We start from the raw sequence: 18172 nt of genomic DNA on the forward strand, positions 1-18172 counted from the left end.
AAATCTCCCCCTTGGTAATTCTCTGCTTTAAGCCAAAAGAATCGACGATTAATGTGAATTTGCAGCTTTTGAATACACACATTCTTTCAGTCTTTGTGTCAACGGAAGAGCCGGCCCGGGTCTAATCTATATGGTGCATTGATGAGCAGATTTCTATTAATAGTGAACCGAGGTCACCTCATTAGCTCGGCACAAACGCAGATCTCAGGGAGGAGGAGCAGCGCTGCATCGGGCCACGGCTGGCGTAACTTAACCACAAGCAGGCGATAGGCCCAAAATGCCCAGCGCCTCTTCGTCGAGTTGTGCTGCATTCACGTATGACTCGGACATTTGAATCTTACATTAACAACAACAAAATAAATAAAGACATATTTTTTCCTGTCAAAGTGAAAACATTAATTAAAAAGATCAATCTAAACGCTTTAAAGTAACTAATCTACATCTGGTTCAAGTCACACAGGTAAGCAATTGTGTTGCAGGTGATTGTAGTCAAAACACACCTGAATCTGGAAGTTCTGTAAGAGGTTACAGAAAGGCACAAGTACTAAGGAGTACAAGAACAATTGTAAGTCACTGAATATCTCTTAGAGTAACAGTTGTGGCTACGGGCATCAATTTCCCTCGACCCCACCACCCTTAGAAACTGAGAGATCATGCAAAAAGTGGACTAGTAAGGGAGGCCACTGAGAGACCTAGGACTTCTCTGAAGGAGCTTTTGGCAGCAGAGTTGAAAGAGTTAGTGCAACTGTTACCTGGGTTTTTCCCCATGGCCCAAGCTTTCTGGGCAGAGAAAAAAATGGAAAATCTCTGCTAGAGTTTGTCAGGAGGCATGTGGGAGGCTCTGAGGTCAATTGGAAGAAGGTTCTATGGTCTGATCAGAGCAAAACTTAGCTTTTTGGACATCAGACTAGAGTGATGGTACAAATGCAACCATATGAATTCATCCCTTCCTCTGACTCTCTGAGCATTGTGTGCAGGTTTTCACTGCCATATTCATTGCGTGGTAATATGATTAGACACAATAAATTAGGAAATACAACTACAAATATAGTGAAAAACATAAAACTTCACTTTGATGCAGAAAATTAAATGAGGTGTCAAAAAGGGGTAAGAGGAAATGGCACAATCAGCGGAATATAAACAGATAAGATAAGAGTTATCCGTCTATATACTGCTGATGCTGTAATTTCCTCTATTTTTTTATGCGTCATATCCTCTGTGCCCGCACGAAAAGCTTTTAATGGTCCTTACTATGATGATTTTTACTTTTCTGACCACACCCTCCCGTCCCACCTCCAGCAGCTCATATTTCACAGAGGACGCAAATGTTTCCTGCAGCACTGACACACCACAGCCCACCGTCCGTGAAAGCAGCATTAATCACACCGGGAGAGGAGCGCTTGTGTCCGAGTGGCATCTCAGGGGGAGAGGACGGTATTATGAGCTGAGGAAATCCCGCTGTTATGATGATTTGTGAGCAGTTGAACGGGTGAGAGGCTCTTCACGTGTGTGCTGGTGTTAGATTAGATTTAGCCTTTAGTATAGATTGTTTTTTTTGTGTATTTTATCGCCGTGGTAGTTTTAGTCTTCTCGGACAGTCCTCGGGAGTTGGTGGCAGGACAATGACACTGGTGTGTTTTAATTCTGTGCTGGGATAGCGAGAAGTGTGCTGCAGAAAGGCTGCGTCTTGTCTCGCCTAAAACCGGCCGGCGGCCGCTCAGCAGCCGGGACCGATCCTTTTTTACAAAGACACACGCCACAAGAACGAGACGCAACATGTTTGAAGCCTCCGGGATCCCTCTCATCCTGCTGGACATTACCTGTCTTCTCCTCGGTATGTGAACCCTCCACTAACATCAGTGCCTTGTATTTATTTTATTAATTTATTTTATTCGTGTTTAGCAGGATGTCTCTGGTAGACAATATTAGGTACATTTCTTTACACAAATTAAGTCTGCCTGCCAGAAAACCTGGCAGGCAGATGGAAAAGGGGCAACAAAGTCCCACCCTGTGTATTTTTTCTTTCCAAGCAAGGTTTTATTTTTAGCCCAGTGCTGGGAATGTAATCAGACAGAAAAGTGCCGCAGGACTCCACACTGTTTGACAATGCTGCATAAGCAGGATGTAAAAAAGACATACATGGGAACTTTGGACTGTCTGATAGCTGCCATGTTTGGTAGACTGTTTAGACACCCACCCTGAAATCCCGTGCTAGTTAAGCTGCACTGAGTCACTTTGCTTTGTCTGGTGGTTGTCCCTGCTGGTGACTCTACGCCAGTATAACATTTTTTGTTTTGGAGCATACTGGAACAAACAATCATACTGGAGAATGTAATGCCTGCTATATTTTTAGCCACATGTCTTCAGTCCAAAGTCTGAGTCATAATCTAATCTGTACGTACTCTGTGCTGGCTTCTCACCCAGGGACTTGTCCCATACCACCATGTTTTTGTGAAACAAACTCGTCTTCAAAGTAAATAAGGATTGTTTTACTCAACCTATCCCCTGTCTTGTTTCTGTAGACAAAAGACCTTTTAAAATGCAGTTTTACAATAATTGGCAAATAATCTCTTAGTCCTGAGAGGACTTTTTGACTGGCTGCATGTGTAAAACTTTAGACTGGTGAAATCAAAAAACGTCAATTGTAGCAACTCCTTTAAGAGTTGACGGTGGATGTGTTGCAACAGCAGAATAAAATGATTGTAGAAGTTAGAAATGTTGCAAAGAATAAAGCTAAAACTAACAATAACTGAATAATAAGTGTGAGGGTCAGACTCAATTATCATCACATTCTCTTGTTAATTATTTTGAATTTAGCCTCATTTTGAGCCTCATAATACACTAGTGGACAACTTTGATTTTATTCACACCCAGGGGCTTCCTTAGGCAGACATTCAGAAGACAGCAGTCAGTGTTAGTTTACACTGCAGTGCCTTTACTACAGGCCTTTAGAAAGCATACATGACTGTGTGATGAGTCATTTAACCTAAAGTCATTCATTTCAGGGATTCCACCTGGAGTAACGCCCAGCATTTCACTACAGACTTGAGTTTAGCCACCGTCATTGTTCAGATGTGCTGCAGAGTGAGTGTGAGGGGAGTAGAAGGATGGAACGTGAAAATATGTAGCCAAACAAGTTGGAGCACGTTGAACGTGTTTTGGGGGTGACTTGTAGCCTTCAGCTGATCAAACCTTCATCGTCCTTTTTTTCCCTCCACCTGATGCATCATGTTTGGATTTATGCAATATTTCATGGCTCCCATGTGTTTCGTCGACTTATTGTGCTACTTGGTCGTTGCAGCTAAAGTACACCATTCTCACAGAATCATCCACATTTTTTATTTTTTTTTTTAGCAGGGAAAACTATCATGTTTCCTGAAGTTACCAAATCACGATACTGTAAAAACAGTAAAACTGTGTAATAGTAGTAGTGGCTGATTAGTCTGAGTCACATGAGTGTTTGCAGCTGAATTCTATCAATAAAGTGACATTTATTGTAATTATCTGTTTTTTTTCTTTCATTTTAACAGTTGGACTTCCATTTTTTATCCTTACCCCGCAACACAACCCTTTCAAACGGGGTTTCTTCTGTAACGATGACTCCATCAGATACCCCCTCAAAGAGGACACCATATCCTACCAGCTCCTTGGGGGAGTCATGATCCCCTTCACACTGATTGTTGTAAGTAAAACAGCCTCCTTCTTCTTTATTTTTTTGCTTTTTTAAATTTCATCAAGGTGTAAACAAGCCAGGTTACCTACTGATTGAGGTCTTCTGTTGCAGATCACCTGTGGGGAGTTCCTTTCTGTTTATTTTTCTCGCATCAGGCAGCACTTTTTGGGGACCAAGTATGTGGCGTGTGTCTACAAAGCAGTAGGGAGCTATGTGTTTGGAGCTGCTGTTAGCCAGTCTCTGACAGACATAGCCAAATACTCCATCGGCCGTCTGCGGCCACACTTCCTGGCTGTATGCAAACCAGATTGGGATCGTATCAACTGCAAAAGTGGTGGATATATTGTGAACTTCAACTGCACTGGAGACAAGTTTCTTGTAGATGAGGCCAGGTAAAACCTATAAGAGTCACTCCTGGAAATCCAGAATATGTTTAGTTTCCTTTGATCAAACGCTAAAAAATGTTAGCATTGTGTAAATGTGGCAGTTGCTCATCCTCATCTCAATCTTCTTCTTTCTTCTTTTCCTTTCGGCTGCTCCCTTTCAGGGGTCACCACAGCGAATCATGTGCCGCCACCTAACCCTTTCCTCTGCATCCTCTTCTCTCACACCCATTAATTTCATGTCCTCTCTCACTACATCCAAAAATCTCCTCTTTGGTCTTCCTCTAAACCTCCTGCCTGGCAGCTCCAACCTCAGCATCCTTCTACCGATATATCTAGTCTCTCCACTGAACATGTCGAAACCACCACAATCTGGCCTCTCTGACTTTATCTCCAAAACATCTAACATGAGCTGTCTCTCTAATGTCCTCATTCCTGATCCTGTCCATCCTCGTCACTCCCAAAGAGAACCTCAACATCTTAAGCTCTGCTACCTCCAGCTCTGCCTCCTGTCTTTTCTTCAGTGCCACTGTCTCTAAGACGAACAACATCGCTGGTCTCACCACTGTCTTGAACACCTTTCCTTTCTTTCTTGATACTTGTCACACAACACACCTGACACTATTCAGGCTATTCAAGTTACAAGATTAAAACGATATTAATTAAAAAGATGGTAATGAAACTTGATGCAGGAGGCAAAGAAATAGAGAAATGGAGACCTTTTAAAATCTAATAAAATAGGCTACTTATACATTATGAACATCGCTATAACTGTTACTATTTACAAAAGAACCATAAAAGGGGAGTGGACTCATCTACTATAGTGCACTAAATATAAAGTGTGTCTTTTTGACAGAAAAGGCTACTGAAACTGTAGCCTACAGACTACAGAAAACTGTAGTCTCAAACTCTGACGTTCAAAGATGAGTTATTTTATCAGATTAAACTGAAAACCATTGCAAGTCATGCTTCCCACAAGTAGTAAACTGTAAAAATAAAATTTTGAAGTGTAAAATTAGTGGTTCAATTTATTTAATTTTTTAAAACTATTATCAGTAGTGTAAAACAATTGTATACAGTTTGATTATAAAATATCTTTATATTGAAATATGACTTGATTGAGGTGAATTTCATTTGCCTTCTCTTTTGTTTATCTTTTGTAGGCTGTCCTTCTACTCTGGTCATTCATCCTTCTCCATGTACTGCATGTTGTTCCTTGCAGTAAGTACATATCCTCTACTTCATCTGAAACCTAATTTCGATATGTGGTTTCCCAAGAGAACACACTCGAAAAACGCTTCAGCAAAGAAATTGGCTGCCAACACCAACTGTAAATATTGGCTGGATATCTAGGTGTAACCCCGCAGCTTTATTCATTTCCAGGATTACATTTTTTTTTTTTTTCCTGTGACTACTGCAGCTGTACATTCAAGCCCGACTGATCTCAGAATGGACGAGGCTTCTGCGTCCAACAATCCAGTTCTTCTTGGTTGCAACTGCTGTGTATGTGGGTCTATCCCGGGTGTCTGACTACAAGCATCACTGGAGTGATGTTCTTACTGGCCTGCTGCAAGGGGGTTTAGTGGCTATTCTCACAGTAAGTTTCATTTTATTTTATTTTTCATATTCAAGTCAAATGGAAATTGTGTGTCATTTTACACATAGGACATCTGCCATATTTGTGAACAGAAAAACTAGAACAATATGCTTCTTATCAAAATTGCAACCAACATTTTGCAGAGTCACATTGCAGAGAATATCAATATCAATATCAGTTACAAAAATACAGTACAATGTGTGTTAATTTGGTTGTGTTTTTTTTTTCTGCAGGTGTTCTGTGTGTCTAACTTCTTCGCACAGCCAGTGGACCCAATGGTGTCTCAGCAGGAAGATGCCTCACCTACCAGTCTACAGGAAAGCCCCTCTAATGCGAACCACTATGGCAGCACGGACTGAATGTGACAACAGAGGCAATTCTGTTTTGGTCCTCTACTGCTTTAAATTGTCTCAGAGGACCTAAAAACAGCTATGAACTGTCCTTCATATTCACTCCTGGCTAGATGTTTTTGTGCATTTCTTCAGCAACATTTACCACATGAAGCCAACACTGCAGCCTGCAGGCTTTAGCTGCTATCTTTGGTGCAGTCGGTAAACTTTAATTACAGGAACAAACGTGCAATGCAGAAGACAGTACTGCACTTAAGTGACTAATGAAGAATGAAGAGTTTCTGCTGGGTAAATCTATAATGATACAGTTAATTATGGAATGACAAAATGAACAGAGCATGTCGGGTTTACCTTAGAAAACTGTTCTTTTTTACAGTGGGAGCTTGTTGGAAATGTGGTTAGTAGTGTATAGTGGGCTGATGTTGCCATCATGAATGAATGAAATTCCTTTAGCCAAGAATATAATGAGCTTCTGTGTGCGCACTGTAAGCAGGCTTGTAGAGAGCCGGACACCTGTGAATAAGAAAAACCAGACTGTCCTTAAATGTAAAATACAGACTGAACTTAGAAATTATACATCTCATTTGATTTTACCATGGTAAGATTGCTGCTACCTGCTGTTATGGCCGTTCCCTGATGTAAAGATATTTTAATGTTTGAAAAATGCCATGAATAAATGTGTGTTCATTTTTTTTACAGTTTATTTTAAGCTTTCTGGGTTGTTTTTTTGTCCGTGCTGAAATATAAACCCGTATGAGCAGTACTAAAAAACCACCACTGACACAGACTATAAGGAAATGACTCCTGTGTGTATTGTCGAAAATACAAGGCACGTGCATTGCATGTGAATAGCGTGTGAATCAATTTGCTGAAGTGAGAAGTCTGGCATGTCAGCATCAAGGAAGAGAAACTAAAAGTGTCCGATCAAGAAACCTAATTTGTTGAAAGAAGCCCGACCTGAAAGCAATTTAAACAAAATACTGTCTGTTGGGCCATTCTGTCGTTAGAGAACTTAGATACCGCAGTCACGCCAATGCAAGGCCACCACATGTAACAACCTGTTTGTTTCCGTTTCACGGGTATGTAAATTAAGCACAAGCAGACTGTCGGTGGTCAGCTTGTCTTTAAACAAAGGAGGTTCTGTCAGCAGACAGGTGCTGATCCTTGGCTGTGAGTGTCCCAGATGTGGTTCTGGTTTAGTGTGGGTGTAAATCCTATAACAGCGACTGGGAGAAAAAGGCTAACGAGAAGCCTAATACACATCAATTTAAATGCTAGTTAGCTGCCTTGTTCCTGGAGACCACACCAATGTGAGATCAACAGTAAAGCCATATCGATGTCATATCCAAGTTTTGTGTTTTCATCTTGCAAATATATTTGTATAGGGGAAACCGGTTTATCTGACAGCTGTAATGTATCACACCTGGGATTACCAAGGAACTGCATTAAATCCAAACAAAATAAAGTTGGATCACACGAGCCAAAAGCATTTATTTAATTAAAAGTCTACTTAATGTAACCTTACCAGATCACTGTTCCATTGACTGCATTCTCTCACGTTTAGAAATAAAGTGAAAACTCCTCGGAGATAGTTGTGAGGAGTCTTTGCCAAAAGACTTTTTTTTTGTTCTATCGGTCAAAAATACTTAAAATACTTAGTATCTTAGTTTGCTTTACCTCACATAAAGGGTGGCTGTCAACTAAAGTCTCTGGGACTAATTCAGCCTATAAGCCACATATTATCTGTGGCTAATTGCTAAGTCTACCTTCTCCTAGTCAACATCTAACAATTTCATAACAAGGAGCTTCATGTGAAATCCATCTTTTGCTCCAATCAATTGATCGAGCTGTCCATATGAAAGCTTGTGGCTAAAGTTAAAAGGAGACGGCTCAATAATTATCTCGGATTGAGGGTTTCACTCTTTTGTCTTGTGTAAGCCTCAGCTTTCCCTTCAGTTTTATTTACTGGTAAAGATTCATTTCTGACCTTCCAAGCTGGAGTTTACCAATAACACCACACTTAGCATATTTGTATAGACTATAGGAATGTGGCAAACAATCAGAATTCTTAAAAAAAATAAAAATAAAAATTTCCATTCTCTTTCTACTGCCTAAACTTTGCTGACCCAAGTAAGCAAATGTGAATTAGGAGCAGAACAACAGTTCTTTTGTTGTTCATATTCAAGACACAAAAGGCTTCGACAAACGGTGCTTGTCAGTGAGAACGTGAATAGGTGTTGACAGGTGCTGATTATATATTGGCTACATATAGAGTCATTTTGCAACACAGTTTCGCCTTTTGACGAGTCATCATTTACAATGGCTTTTATGCCAAAGCCTAGTGACTTAATTCAATTCAATTCAACTTTATTTATTCTTGACTTTACCGAATAAAGTCAAGACTATAAAGTTGTATAGAGAAAACCCAACAGTTCCCCCTTGAGCAAGCCCTAGGCAACAGTGGAGAGGAAAAACTCCCTTTAACGGAAGAAACCTCCAGCAGAACCAGGCTCAGGGTGGGCGGCCATCTGCCTTGACCGGTTGGGGTGACTGGAAAGTGAAGAGAGAAAAGAAAAGAGCAACAAGCAACAACCAAACAATGGGCAGGTTGGTTGGACCAATAGCTGCACACTGGAAAACACACAGCCCCAAAGCCAGGGACACCTGCCGAAAGGGACAGAGAGAGGGATACAGAAGGAGACAACTACGGGAGAAAACATACAGAGTTAAAGTCATACAGTGGTGACAAATGTGGGGTTAGAGGAGAGGAGACAGTGCATTGGGGGGTGGGTCCCCCAGCAGTCTAAGCCTATAGCAGTATTTTTCTTATTAATTACTGAATATTTTGCAGAATTACAGCGTTGTTTTCTTAGTGGAGTACTTTTACATTTTTACTTTAAGGGAAATGTAAATAACATGTTTAATACTTGAGTAATGAATTGTGTACTTCTGCCACCTCTGCACACAGTCTATCACAGTCTGTGTAAGAGTGGCCATGCTGATCCCTGTTATGCCCTCCATAACATTATTAAGACCAGCAGTGCTAATGTCGTGGCTGTGCGTCTCACTGTCCTATAAGTCATCTTGTTTAATGTTGATATGACAATATTTTCTTGTTTTGAAAAAGGTCTTTCTAATTAATTAGTTAGCTGAGAAGCAAATGTGTCATTCATCAGGAGGAACAATTCACAAGCTTAATTTGAAACTGTGGGTCTATGTGTGATGAAAAGAGAGAAGTTGGCACAGATGAAGAAAGCGTCTGTTTAAAATGATGAAATGTCATGGGCAGCAAAGCAAGAATGTGTACCACAAATGAAATACAGTAACTAGAAACTGTTAAATCTTGTGAAATGTTTAGGAATGTTCCATAGACGCAGCATCAGAACTCTGTTGAAAAGCTGCTCATTTTCTACCTCCCCCATGTCTGAAATCTGACCGATCTGTTGTCTGTTGCTTGACAGAGCTCTCTCTCTTGTGGTCACGCTGACCTCAACAATAGTCGTTATTGGAAGCAGCTCCATTCACTCTCTGTCACATGTCTCACTTTATTTTGCCAGACAGTGATGCAGCTGGAGAAACAAGAGACTCAGAATGCAGTGCGTAAAAATGTTAAAGAATTGGCACTAAACTATTATCTTGTTTACTAAATTGAATTTCCCTCCCACAAGACTTTTGTTTCTTACATGGGGGTTGTTTATCGCACTTCTGTAGAAATATTGAATACTCAAATTCTTTCTGGCTCCTGTGAGAAATAAGAATGAATGAAAATAAATAATACACAGAATGAGCAAATAATGTAAAACTAATCTTAAGTGATTTGGAACTCCACCTATAAAATAGTCAAGTTTTAGCTGAATAGAAATAGAAGAGAAATACTTGACTCAAACAATGTTGAAATTTGTTCTTGTTTTAGAAAACAGAAAGGAGATATATAATGTAAACAAGCATCTAATATCCCAATTATTTTATGCAAATTGTATTGTAGTTTAGGAAATATAAAGTTTAATGCACAGGCTGTCAGACAAGAGCACTGCATTTGATAAAATATAAAATATTACTGCCCTGTGGTGTTTGGCAATATCATTACAATAAACATTAGAAGCCACAGTTTGTAATAACAGGACACTTTATCAACCAAGAGTTTGGCTGTTTCAGCAGGTAAGGTTTGTGTAACCCCGTGAACATAGAGCAAAAAATTGCAGAAGAAGCCAAAAGCTTGGAGGGTTCTGTGCAGTATCTTAGCTCTTCGAAGCTCCACCCCTGTTGACAGAGACTTCTGATGTTGTCTTTGGGATCTTTTACATCAGAATTTACATCAGAGAGTGTAGATAAAATCATGTGCAAGGCCTTCATTGTAATTGGATTGATATCATTTACTATAGAATTCAGAGCAATATTTTGGAGGGTCTTTTAACAGTTAACATTGATATTTAACTTCTGAACTGTTCTGGTGTTACTGCCAGATCTCGCTCATTAACTGCAAGACGAACCCTATTTAATGAATGAGAGGGCCAAAACTTTAGAACCACCTTTTATAATGCACTCCAGTACAACTCCACTACCCAGTATGACCTCAATTATAAACAGAGTAGAATTATCACCTGTCTGACAGGTTCAACTTATAACCTGAGAAATTGTAACATTGTAAAAGTAGAATTCATAGCCAAGCTGCTGTATTGGATTGTATTAGTCTACAGGTGTACCTAATAAAGTGGCCAGTCAGGGCATGTTGAACCTGTGTTTTGCATCTGAGGACACCTACTGGACATAAAAGGTTGTCAAATTAGACACTTGGGGACAGAGTTGAAAACAATACATGATAACATTATCAGTTTAAAAGAGGTCCTTCCTTACATTCTAGTCTGTTACTTTTCATATTGGTTTGAGTAATACTGCACAATATTCTGCTGATTTGTACTTTCCAAATGTGAGGAGCTGCTGCTTATGTTTGTAATGTAATTTAGTCCCCCCCTCCGTAGTGACAGATTCAGGAGTGTCCTCCATCACCCCCTCAATTAAAAAAAATAAATAATGACCTCCTTACAAATGTCTGAGCAGCATAAATGGGCTTTGAATTATGATTTGAAGGATAACCAAAACACTAATTATTTCAAGACATAACACACAAGATGGATTTAATTTGTGATCACGGAATTTATTATCAGTATCAAACATTTTACTCCATTCCTACAGCAGCTGAAATTACCCATACATCATGTGAAGCCAGTTGAGAGCATACTTGTCTAGTCAATCTGACCCAATTCATTTCCACTTTAATATAATGCTTCTATAACTCATTACAGTACTGCCAACAGAATGTTATGGGCACTGGCATGCATGTTCTATATTTTTGTACACTGAAATATTCGTCAAACATGAATGAAAACACATTTTGTGTTGAGTTTAAGTTTTCTGCCACTGCCATAGTCTGAACACACCTATACCTGCTATAGTTAAGCGCACAATTGGAAGAATTTTACAGCTCAGTAGGGTTGTAAAATTTTATTTTGACAAATCTGTACAATGAGGTTTTGGCCTTCAGTGTGTTCACACATATAAGCACAATGGGGACACAGACAGGTTGCTTACTGAAGAACAAGAAGTGCTATCCATTACTCAAAACTGGACAGGAAGTTGAGTACAATCTGCTTCAGTTTAGCATCTGATGCCTCTGAGATCTTGCCTTCAGTCCTGAAACAGGCAAGTAGGATTATTGCTTTTTAACTTTAAATACCAATATTAACTTGTAGTATAACATGGACAGTTCAAACATTTTGACCAAGTCATTTGTCTCACCTAATTGAGGCAAGTAGGTCCTGGTGCTGGCTGAGAATATGCTGCAGGAAAGCCTTTTCAAACCTTGTGATCTTGCTGGGCTCCATCTTGTCCAAGTGACCTCTGACACCAGCATAAATAACTGCTACCTGCTCCTCAATGGCCATGGGACCTGGAAAAAGGGTAAACAATACCAAAGTCTTTCATTTTTAGGACTTAGAACTATTTCTTTTTGTCCTTCCTGATGCAACACTCTCCAATATTTCTACCGGGCTTGGGACTGGCACTGTGCGGCTGGGGGATGGGCCTTTGGGGGTTCAAAGTCTTGCCCAGGGATACTCCGACATGGGGTCAGGAAGTGGGGCGCAATCCCCTGACCCTATGGTTGGTGGGTGGCCTCTACCAACTGAGCTACCCAAGGATGTTAAAGCAGTTATAAAATGTCTGATATAGCGTTGAATCTGTGACGTAACTGTTACTCACAGTACTGTCCTTGCTTGAGCAGCTCAGTGAGCCTAACACCCCTGTTAAGGAGCTGCTGGGTGGCAGCATCCAAGTCAGAACCAAACTGGGCGAAGGCAGCCACTTCACGGTACTGAGCCAGCTCCAGCTTCATGGTACCAGCCACCTGAGAGGGGGGGAAAAAAAAAACATTTTACATTTAGCAAACACTTTTATCCGAAGCGACTTACAAGTGAGGTACAAGGCAAAAATCTAAGTCAAGGACAAAAACATAAAAGCAAAGTCCTATCAGAAAAGTATTCACATTTCACAAGATGTTAATGTGAGAAACCTATAAAAAAAAAAAAAAAAACTTTAAGTGCATAGGAGTTTGACTTTTACATAAAGATGTCCCTTATGGGCCAGGACAAATCAACCCAATCACCTGCCCTGTCCTGTAATTACTTACTGGACATATTCTCAATTAGAACTAGCTACAACCCATCTGAGGCGAATAAGAGCAATGCAAAAATGGTGATCTAATGCTGCTTTGTTTAGTGTGTAAATATGCCCTCCCAGGCCTTCTGTTTTAACAGAACGTGCATGCTTGTTTTCTCTTGTCTTTGCTGAGTGTTCAAACGCCACTAATTGGCTAGATGATGCTGAAGTGAGTGAATGCAGCAGTTTCTTTTTGTTGACGTGGTGTGTCACCGCCCTAAGAAAATACGTGCCAAAACAAATGTTACCTGTTTCATGGCTCTGGTCTGGGCAGCAGAGCCCACTCTGGACACAGACAGACCCACGTTAATAGCAGGGCGGATACCCTTGTAGAACAGCTCAGTCTCCAAGAAGATCTGCAAAAAACAGAAGAAAGTCAATAGAATTAATACAGAAGAAAATTCTATGAAGGAGGCATACCACAATTAGCTGCAGCAACTTTAAGACAAACCTGTCCATCAGTGATGGAGATGACATTGGTGGGGATGTAAGCAGACACATCACCAGCCTGAGTCTCAATGACAGGGAGGGCAGTGAGGGAGCCACCACCGAAGTTGTCATTCATCTTGGCAGCTCTCTCCAGCAGACGGGAGTGCAGGTAGAACACGTCACCTGGGTAGGCCTCACGACCAGGAGGACGACGCAGCAGCAGGGACATTTGACGGTAGGCAACAGCCTGAGAAGAAATTGGAAAATAGATAAGTTATAAAAGCTGAAGTTTGAGACAATGTCTAAGGACATGTTAATAAATCCCAACACCAAAGAGTTAACAATTCAACGTATGACTTTTATACAGACTCTGCCAATTCCCCCACACCTGCTTGGACAGATCATCATAGATGATCAGAGCATGTTTGCCGTTGTCTCTGAAGTACTCTCCCATGGAGCAGCCAGAATAGGGAGCCAGGTACTGCAGGGGTGCAGCATCAGAGGCAGTGGCAGAGACCACGATGGTGTACTTCATGGCATCAGTATCAGTCAGCCTCTTCACCAGCTGAGCCACAGTGGACCTCTTCTGCCCGATGGCGACATAGATGCAGTACAGCTTTTTCTTCTCATCAGTTCCATCATTAAACCGCTTTTGGTTAATGATTGTGTCAATGGCAATTGCAGTTTTGCTGGAGAGAGGATGACCAGTTATTTGATGCATTTAAAAGATTTGAAAACTTAAACTGGGCCTAAGCTATAGTTTCCCTTGATGCAAACAATAACAGCATGCCCAAACTACAGAAACATTTCTGTATTTTACAGTGTTTACCCAGTCTGCCTGTCACCAATGATCAGCTCACGCTGGCCTCTGCCAATAGGGACCAAGCTGTCTACAGCCTTGATTCCAGTCTGCATGGGCTCCCTCACAGAGATACGGGGGATGATACCAGGAGCCTTCAGACCCACACGCCTACGAATCTTAGAGCCCAGTGGTCCCTAAGGGGTAAGGGGAAAAAAATGCATTATTGAGACTTTCCTATGGCGCAGCTAAATGTTTATTACTTATGACACAGATGATCCCAATTTAGAGACAGGGCACATTTGAAAAGACTGCTTTATGTCAAATTCCAAAATTTAATATGCCAATAAAAGCTAAAATATTAGGAATAATCTCAAAGATCATGATAAAGTTTATTAAGGTTGACTCAATTAGTTTTCAATTAACCTTTCCATCAATAGCGTTTCCTAGAGCGTCCACCACACGGCCAAGCAGCTCCTCACCAACAGGAACATCCACAATAGCACCAGTCCTCTTCACTATGTCACCCTCCTTGATCAGCTTGTCATTACCGAACACTACAACACCAACGTTATCTGGCTCCAAGTTCAGAGACATGCCCTAAAGAGAAAAGTGTATAATTTCTTAGCACATTATGCTTTAAGTGATGTTGAATCTAATCTCACTTCAGGATAGTGTTTCAATTATGTGTGCTACAGATGCGTTAAACTGGTGGATTTTTATTATTATTTTTAAATCTACATGTTTAGACGTACTTTGAGTCCAGAGGAGAATTCCACCATCTCTTCTGCCTGAACATTCCTTAGCCCATACACTCTGGCAATACCATCACCAATTGACAGCACACGTCCTGTCTCCTCCAGGTCTGCAGAGGTGTCAGCTCCCAGGATCTTCTCCTCCAGGATTGAAGACACTTCGGCTGTCCCTGTGAAGTACAAGACATGTATACTCCAGAAGCTGCATTCATTTAACACAACTTCACTTAAAATTTGAACATGTATATCCAATATATACCAAATATTGTATTATTTTAACTTGGTTAGCTTGGTTGTTGTGATTTTCTCTGGATAAATAATCCCATTGTGTAACATTAGGGGATTGTGTCTTTTCAAGGAGTTTTCTGAGCATAAAAGTCACAAGTGAAATTAAAAAAACATTTCTTTAAAAGACAAACACAAAACCACACTTAAAATACACACTGTAGCAAATATAGCACAATATAACAATATTGATTACAATTCAAACCTTGCTGTACTGCAGAAGTTATGCATTTTTCTACAGACAGTTGCCCTCGCTTTTTTTAAGCAAACTGTCTTTTCAGGGTTTATGAAAATAATAACCATATTAGATTGTTTAAGATCCCTTATATAATGCATAAAATACTGTTCAATACTTTTTTATTGCTGTATGAGCTATAGACACTTCCCAGCTGTATGTAATAACAATTGCTTTGATGTAGCTGGATCTAGGAAACCCTTCTCTGCATCTAGAAGCCAGCAGTCTCATCAGCCACCCATGTCTGAACTCAAAATCTTAGAGGAATGTACAGATTTACCAACATAATGATAATTTAAGTTTCTGCCAATTATTAGGAATCAATAGAGTTCCCAGAAACTGTTCCAACAGCCAGAAGTTAATTTTGAGGGTTATGATAATAAATAGAAACTATCTCATGTTGAAATAAATGACATTAATGGTTAAAAGGCTTCTGGACAGAGATATTATAAAGTCTACAACTGCCTGTATGAATAGTGGAAAACTTTTTTTAAATTTTTATTTTTTACTGATCTTAGATAAATATGAACACAAATACGATAGTATTATTTAGCTGAGCTCTGCAACCAGGGTATGAACAGTGAATTTTATTTTTAACCTTCTGGTGCTGGTCCACATTATGAATATCTGCGTTTTGTTTTTCTCACCTGTCTTCTGCATCCATGGTCTGTGTGTGTGGAGGTGGCTGACCCCAATACAGGCGGCCGGTACAGTCTTGGACACCTGGATTCAATGACGGACGAATTTTAATAAACGATGACTACAAACAAATATTTAAATAATGTATCGCAGCAATAGTTACAATCAATGCACCACCAAATCAGAGCTAGTGCAAAGCTTTGCAGCAGAGAGGACGAGCTGTCAGGATTTCTGACCTTCACAGCGTGGCTGAATGAGCCGTTAGCAAGGAAGTAGCATTAGCTGGTTAGCTAGCTAAATTTAACGCCGTTCGTTGCAGGACGAAGACATTTTACAAGGGCACCTTCAGTTCAGCAAAAGCATTTCAAACGACAGAATAAAATCTACTAACTTGAATTATTCTATGGGATGATTAGGAGTATTTAAAAGTCACATTCATACGTTAATGACAAGTTAGCTAGAGGCCTTCGTCGTTGCCATTCCGCTTTACTTCCACGGGTTTATTTTAATTAAATAAACCTGCGGCAACAACGACGGAAGATATAGATTTTTTGGTTAAACTACTTACAAACGCAGCCCTTCTGGGCAAGGATCTGGCCAAAACTGCTGCAACTCTCACGGATAGCATTTTCCTTGTGTTGTGTTCTGTTGCTAATGACCTGTCCTCCACTAGCGGCTACGACCTGCCTGTGAGTGAACGTAATGGCTGAATGAACTCTTCTTCTATTTATTTTACGCCGAAGGTTAGTTTTCCACACTCTGCCACCTGTCGGTAGGGACAAGAAGCTGCCTGCAATTGTCACACAGCGTAAACGTTTACTATATTAATTGCTTTGTCTTAATAAAAGATCAGTGTGCTGTCTCATGATTTGTTCACAATTATAATTGTTTTCTTTTCACTGACAATTACATTTTTTAAGGTTAATGCTAAATCCCTCCAACTTTACCAAGTCCATTCTCTTTTTATGTGTGCACCTGTTCTTAGGGCTCAGAGAGACTTTCTTTTAGTGTAAGATCTTGCACTTACTTATTTTATTAGAGGAAATAAACAGGAGAAATTGTGCGGTGCTATGTAAACAAAACATATTTTAAGTGTACAGATACTTTTATTTTAAAAAACCTGGATTTGTATTGGAAAAACTGTTGAAATGTACTTAAAGGAATAAATTTGTTAAATCTAACACATTTACTGGAAAATACTACATTTACAGTAGTACATGGGATACGAGGGATACTAAACAAAATGATAGATTATCAAACGTTATTTGACCTAATTCTATTACTACTACTAATATAACAACAACAACAACAATAATAATAAGAAGAATATGACGATGATGATGATGATTCAGTTCATATGCTATTTCTGCAGAAACATTTGGTGGTAACAGCCAATGGGGTTTCAGTTTCCACAGTAAGGTGCCTATTAAACACTTAAGGTTTCCATGTTAGAATTCCAAGACATAGTCTATGACTGACCCAAAAGAACACATAACATGCCTAAAAACATATAAATAAGCCACAGACGTTTTTGAATTCCGTTCTGTGGAGCAATTAAACAAATCTAGAACTTTGGCATGTGAGTCAAGGGTATATCTGAAGGAAGAAACATGAAGTAAACAGCACAGCACTGCATACAGTGAAGCATGGTGGTGCCTTGGTGATCTCTCTGGGACTGCTTTGCTTCCTCTGGCACTGGAACACTGCAATGTGTGGAAGGAACGATTGATTCCTTCAAGTCTCAGGACCTCCTAGAAGGAAACTCTGTCTTAGGAAGCCAAAGCTTGGGTGTCACTGGACCTTCCAGCAGGACAGTGATCAAAGCCAAACTCAAAATCAAGGCTTTGTTACAGAAGACGTCCTGGAAGATTCTGGACCCGACATGAACCCCAGAGAAAGTATCTTGTGGGATTTGAAGAAATTGTTTACAGCATGCAATGCCTAAAATATTAGTGCCCATTTGGAATGGACCGAGTCAGGGACACTGCCAGAAGCTGGTGTCTGGCTATGTATTACTTTGGCCGCAGGTCAAATAGCAAAAAGGTGCTGTACTAAGTACTGAAGACGATTGCCATGAAGGACTCATTCTGAGTCTGCCGTCGTCATTAGAAATTGCATTTTGGGCTGATTTTGAGGGAACAACTTATTACACTGGTTTAGTTTATCTAATTGTTTTTGCTTTGCTGTGTTTATTGCAAACAGCTGAAAGTTTGAAATTTTGCCAAAGCCGCTCATTTTCAATGGGGATTTCAATATTTCGACTGCAACTGTTTTTGGTTTTTGTCTGGTTTTTAAAAGGTCCTAAATGTTGAT

General features: G+C 40.1%; 2 protein-coding genes across 3 annotated transcripts; one reads left to right on the plus strand and one right to left on the minus strand.

The window, feature by feature from the left end:
- Positions 1-1308: 1308 nt before the first annotated feature.
- On the plus strand, positions 1309-6706 carry LOC137136147 (phospholipid phosphatase 1-like). Of its 2 annotated transcripts, none has more exons than XR_010915553.1 (6): positions 1309-1834; positions 3531-3682; positions 3785-4065; positions 5220-5386; positions 5477-5653; positions 5887-6706. XR_010915553.1 is itself a non-coding variant. In XM_067521271.1 (6 exons), exons 1-6 carry the CDS (start codon positions 1777-1779, stop codon positions 6010-6012), a joined length of 852 nt encoding a protein of 283 aa, XP_067377372.1. In that variant the 5' UTR covers positions 1315-1776; the 3' UTR covers positions 6013-6706. The 2 variants fall into 2 exon arrangements, 1 of the variants encoding a protein (XP_067377372.1); XM_067521271.1 differs by having other exon boundaries at positions 1315-1834; positions 5220-5277.
- Positions 6707-11137: 4431 nt separating this feature from the next.
- On the minus strand, positions 11138-16585 carry LOC137136146 (ATP synthase subunit alpha, mitochondrial-like). Its single transcript, XM_067521269.1, has 11 exons — positions 16428-16585; positions 15868-15943; positions 14701-14870; positions 14372-14545; positions 13976-14142; positions 13535-13835; positions 13169-13393; positions 12966-13073; positions 12262-12406; positions 11800-11950; positions 11138-11694 (listed from the first exon to the last, which is right to left on the minus strand). The coding sequence occupies exons 1-11, from the start codon at positions 16485-16487 to the stop codon at positions 11616-11618; spliced, it is 1656 nt and encodes a 551-aa protein (XP_067377370.1). The 5' UTR covers positions 16488-16585; the 3' UTR covers positions 11138-11615.
- Positions 16586-18172: the final 1587 nt, after the last annotated feature.

This window comes from Channa argus, chromosome 11 (genome assembly GCF_033026475.1).
Source record: "Channa argus isolate prfri chromosome 11, Channa argus male v1.0, whole genome shotgun sequence".
In the NCBI taxonomy this organism is placed as follows: domain Eukaryota; kingdom Metazoa; phylum Chordata; class Actinopteri; order Anabantiformes; family Channidae; genus Channa; species Channa argus.

What these genes read in the sequence shown, in the direction of transcription:
- LOC137136147 (XM_067521271.1), top strand. Translation starts at nt 1,777, where the DNA reads ATGTTTGAAGCCTCCGGGATCCCTCTCATCCTGCTGGACATTACCTGT. An exon ending in ACTGCATGTTGTTCCTTGCA is followed by an intron (nt 5,278 to 5,476) that starts GTAAGTACATAT and finishes TGACTACTGCAG; the next exon opens with CTGTACATTCAAGCCCGACT. An exon ending in GTTTAGTGGCTATTCTCACA is followed by an intron (nt 5,654 to 5,886) that starts GTAAGTTTCATT and finishes TTTTTTCTGCAG; the next exon opens with GTGTTCTGTGTGTCTAACTT.
- LOC137136146 (XM_067521269.1), bottom strand. Translation starts at nt 16,487, where the DNA reads ATGCTATCCGTGAGAGTTGCAGCAGTTTTGGCCAGATCCTTGCCCAGA. An exon ending in TGCCCAGAAGGGCTGCGTTT is followed by an intron (nt 15,944 to 16,427) that starts GTAAGTAGTTTA and finishes CATTGAATCCAG; the next exon opens with GTGTCCAAGACTGTACCGGC. An exon ending in AGACCAGAGCCATGAAACAG is followed by an intron (nt 12,407 to 12,965) that starts GTAACATTTGTT and finishes CCCCCCTCTCAG; the next exon opens with GTGGCTGGTACCATGAAGCT.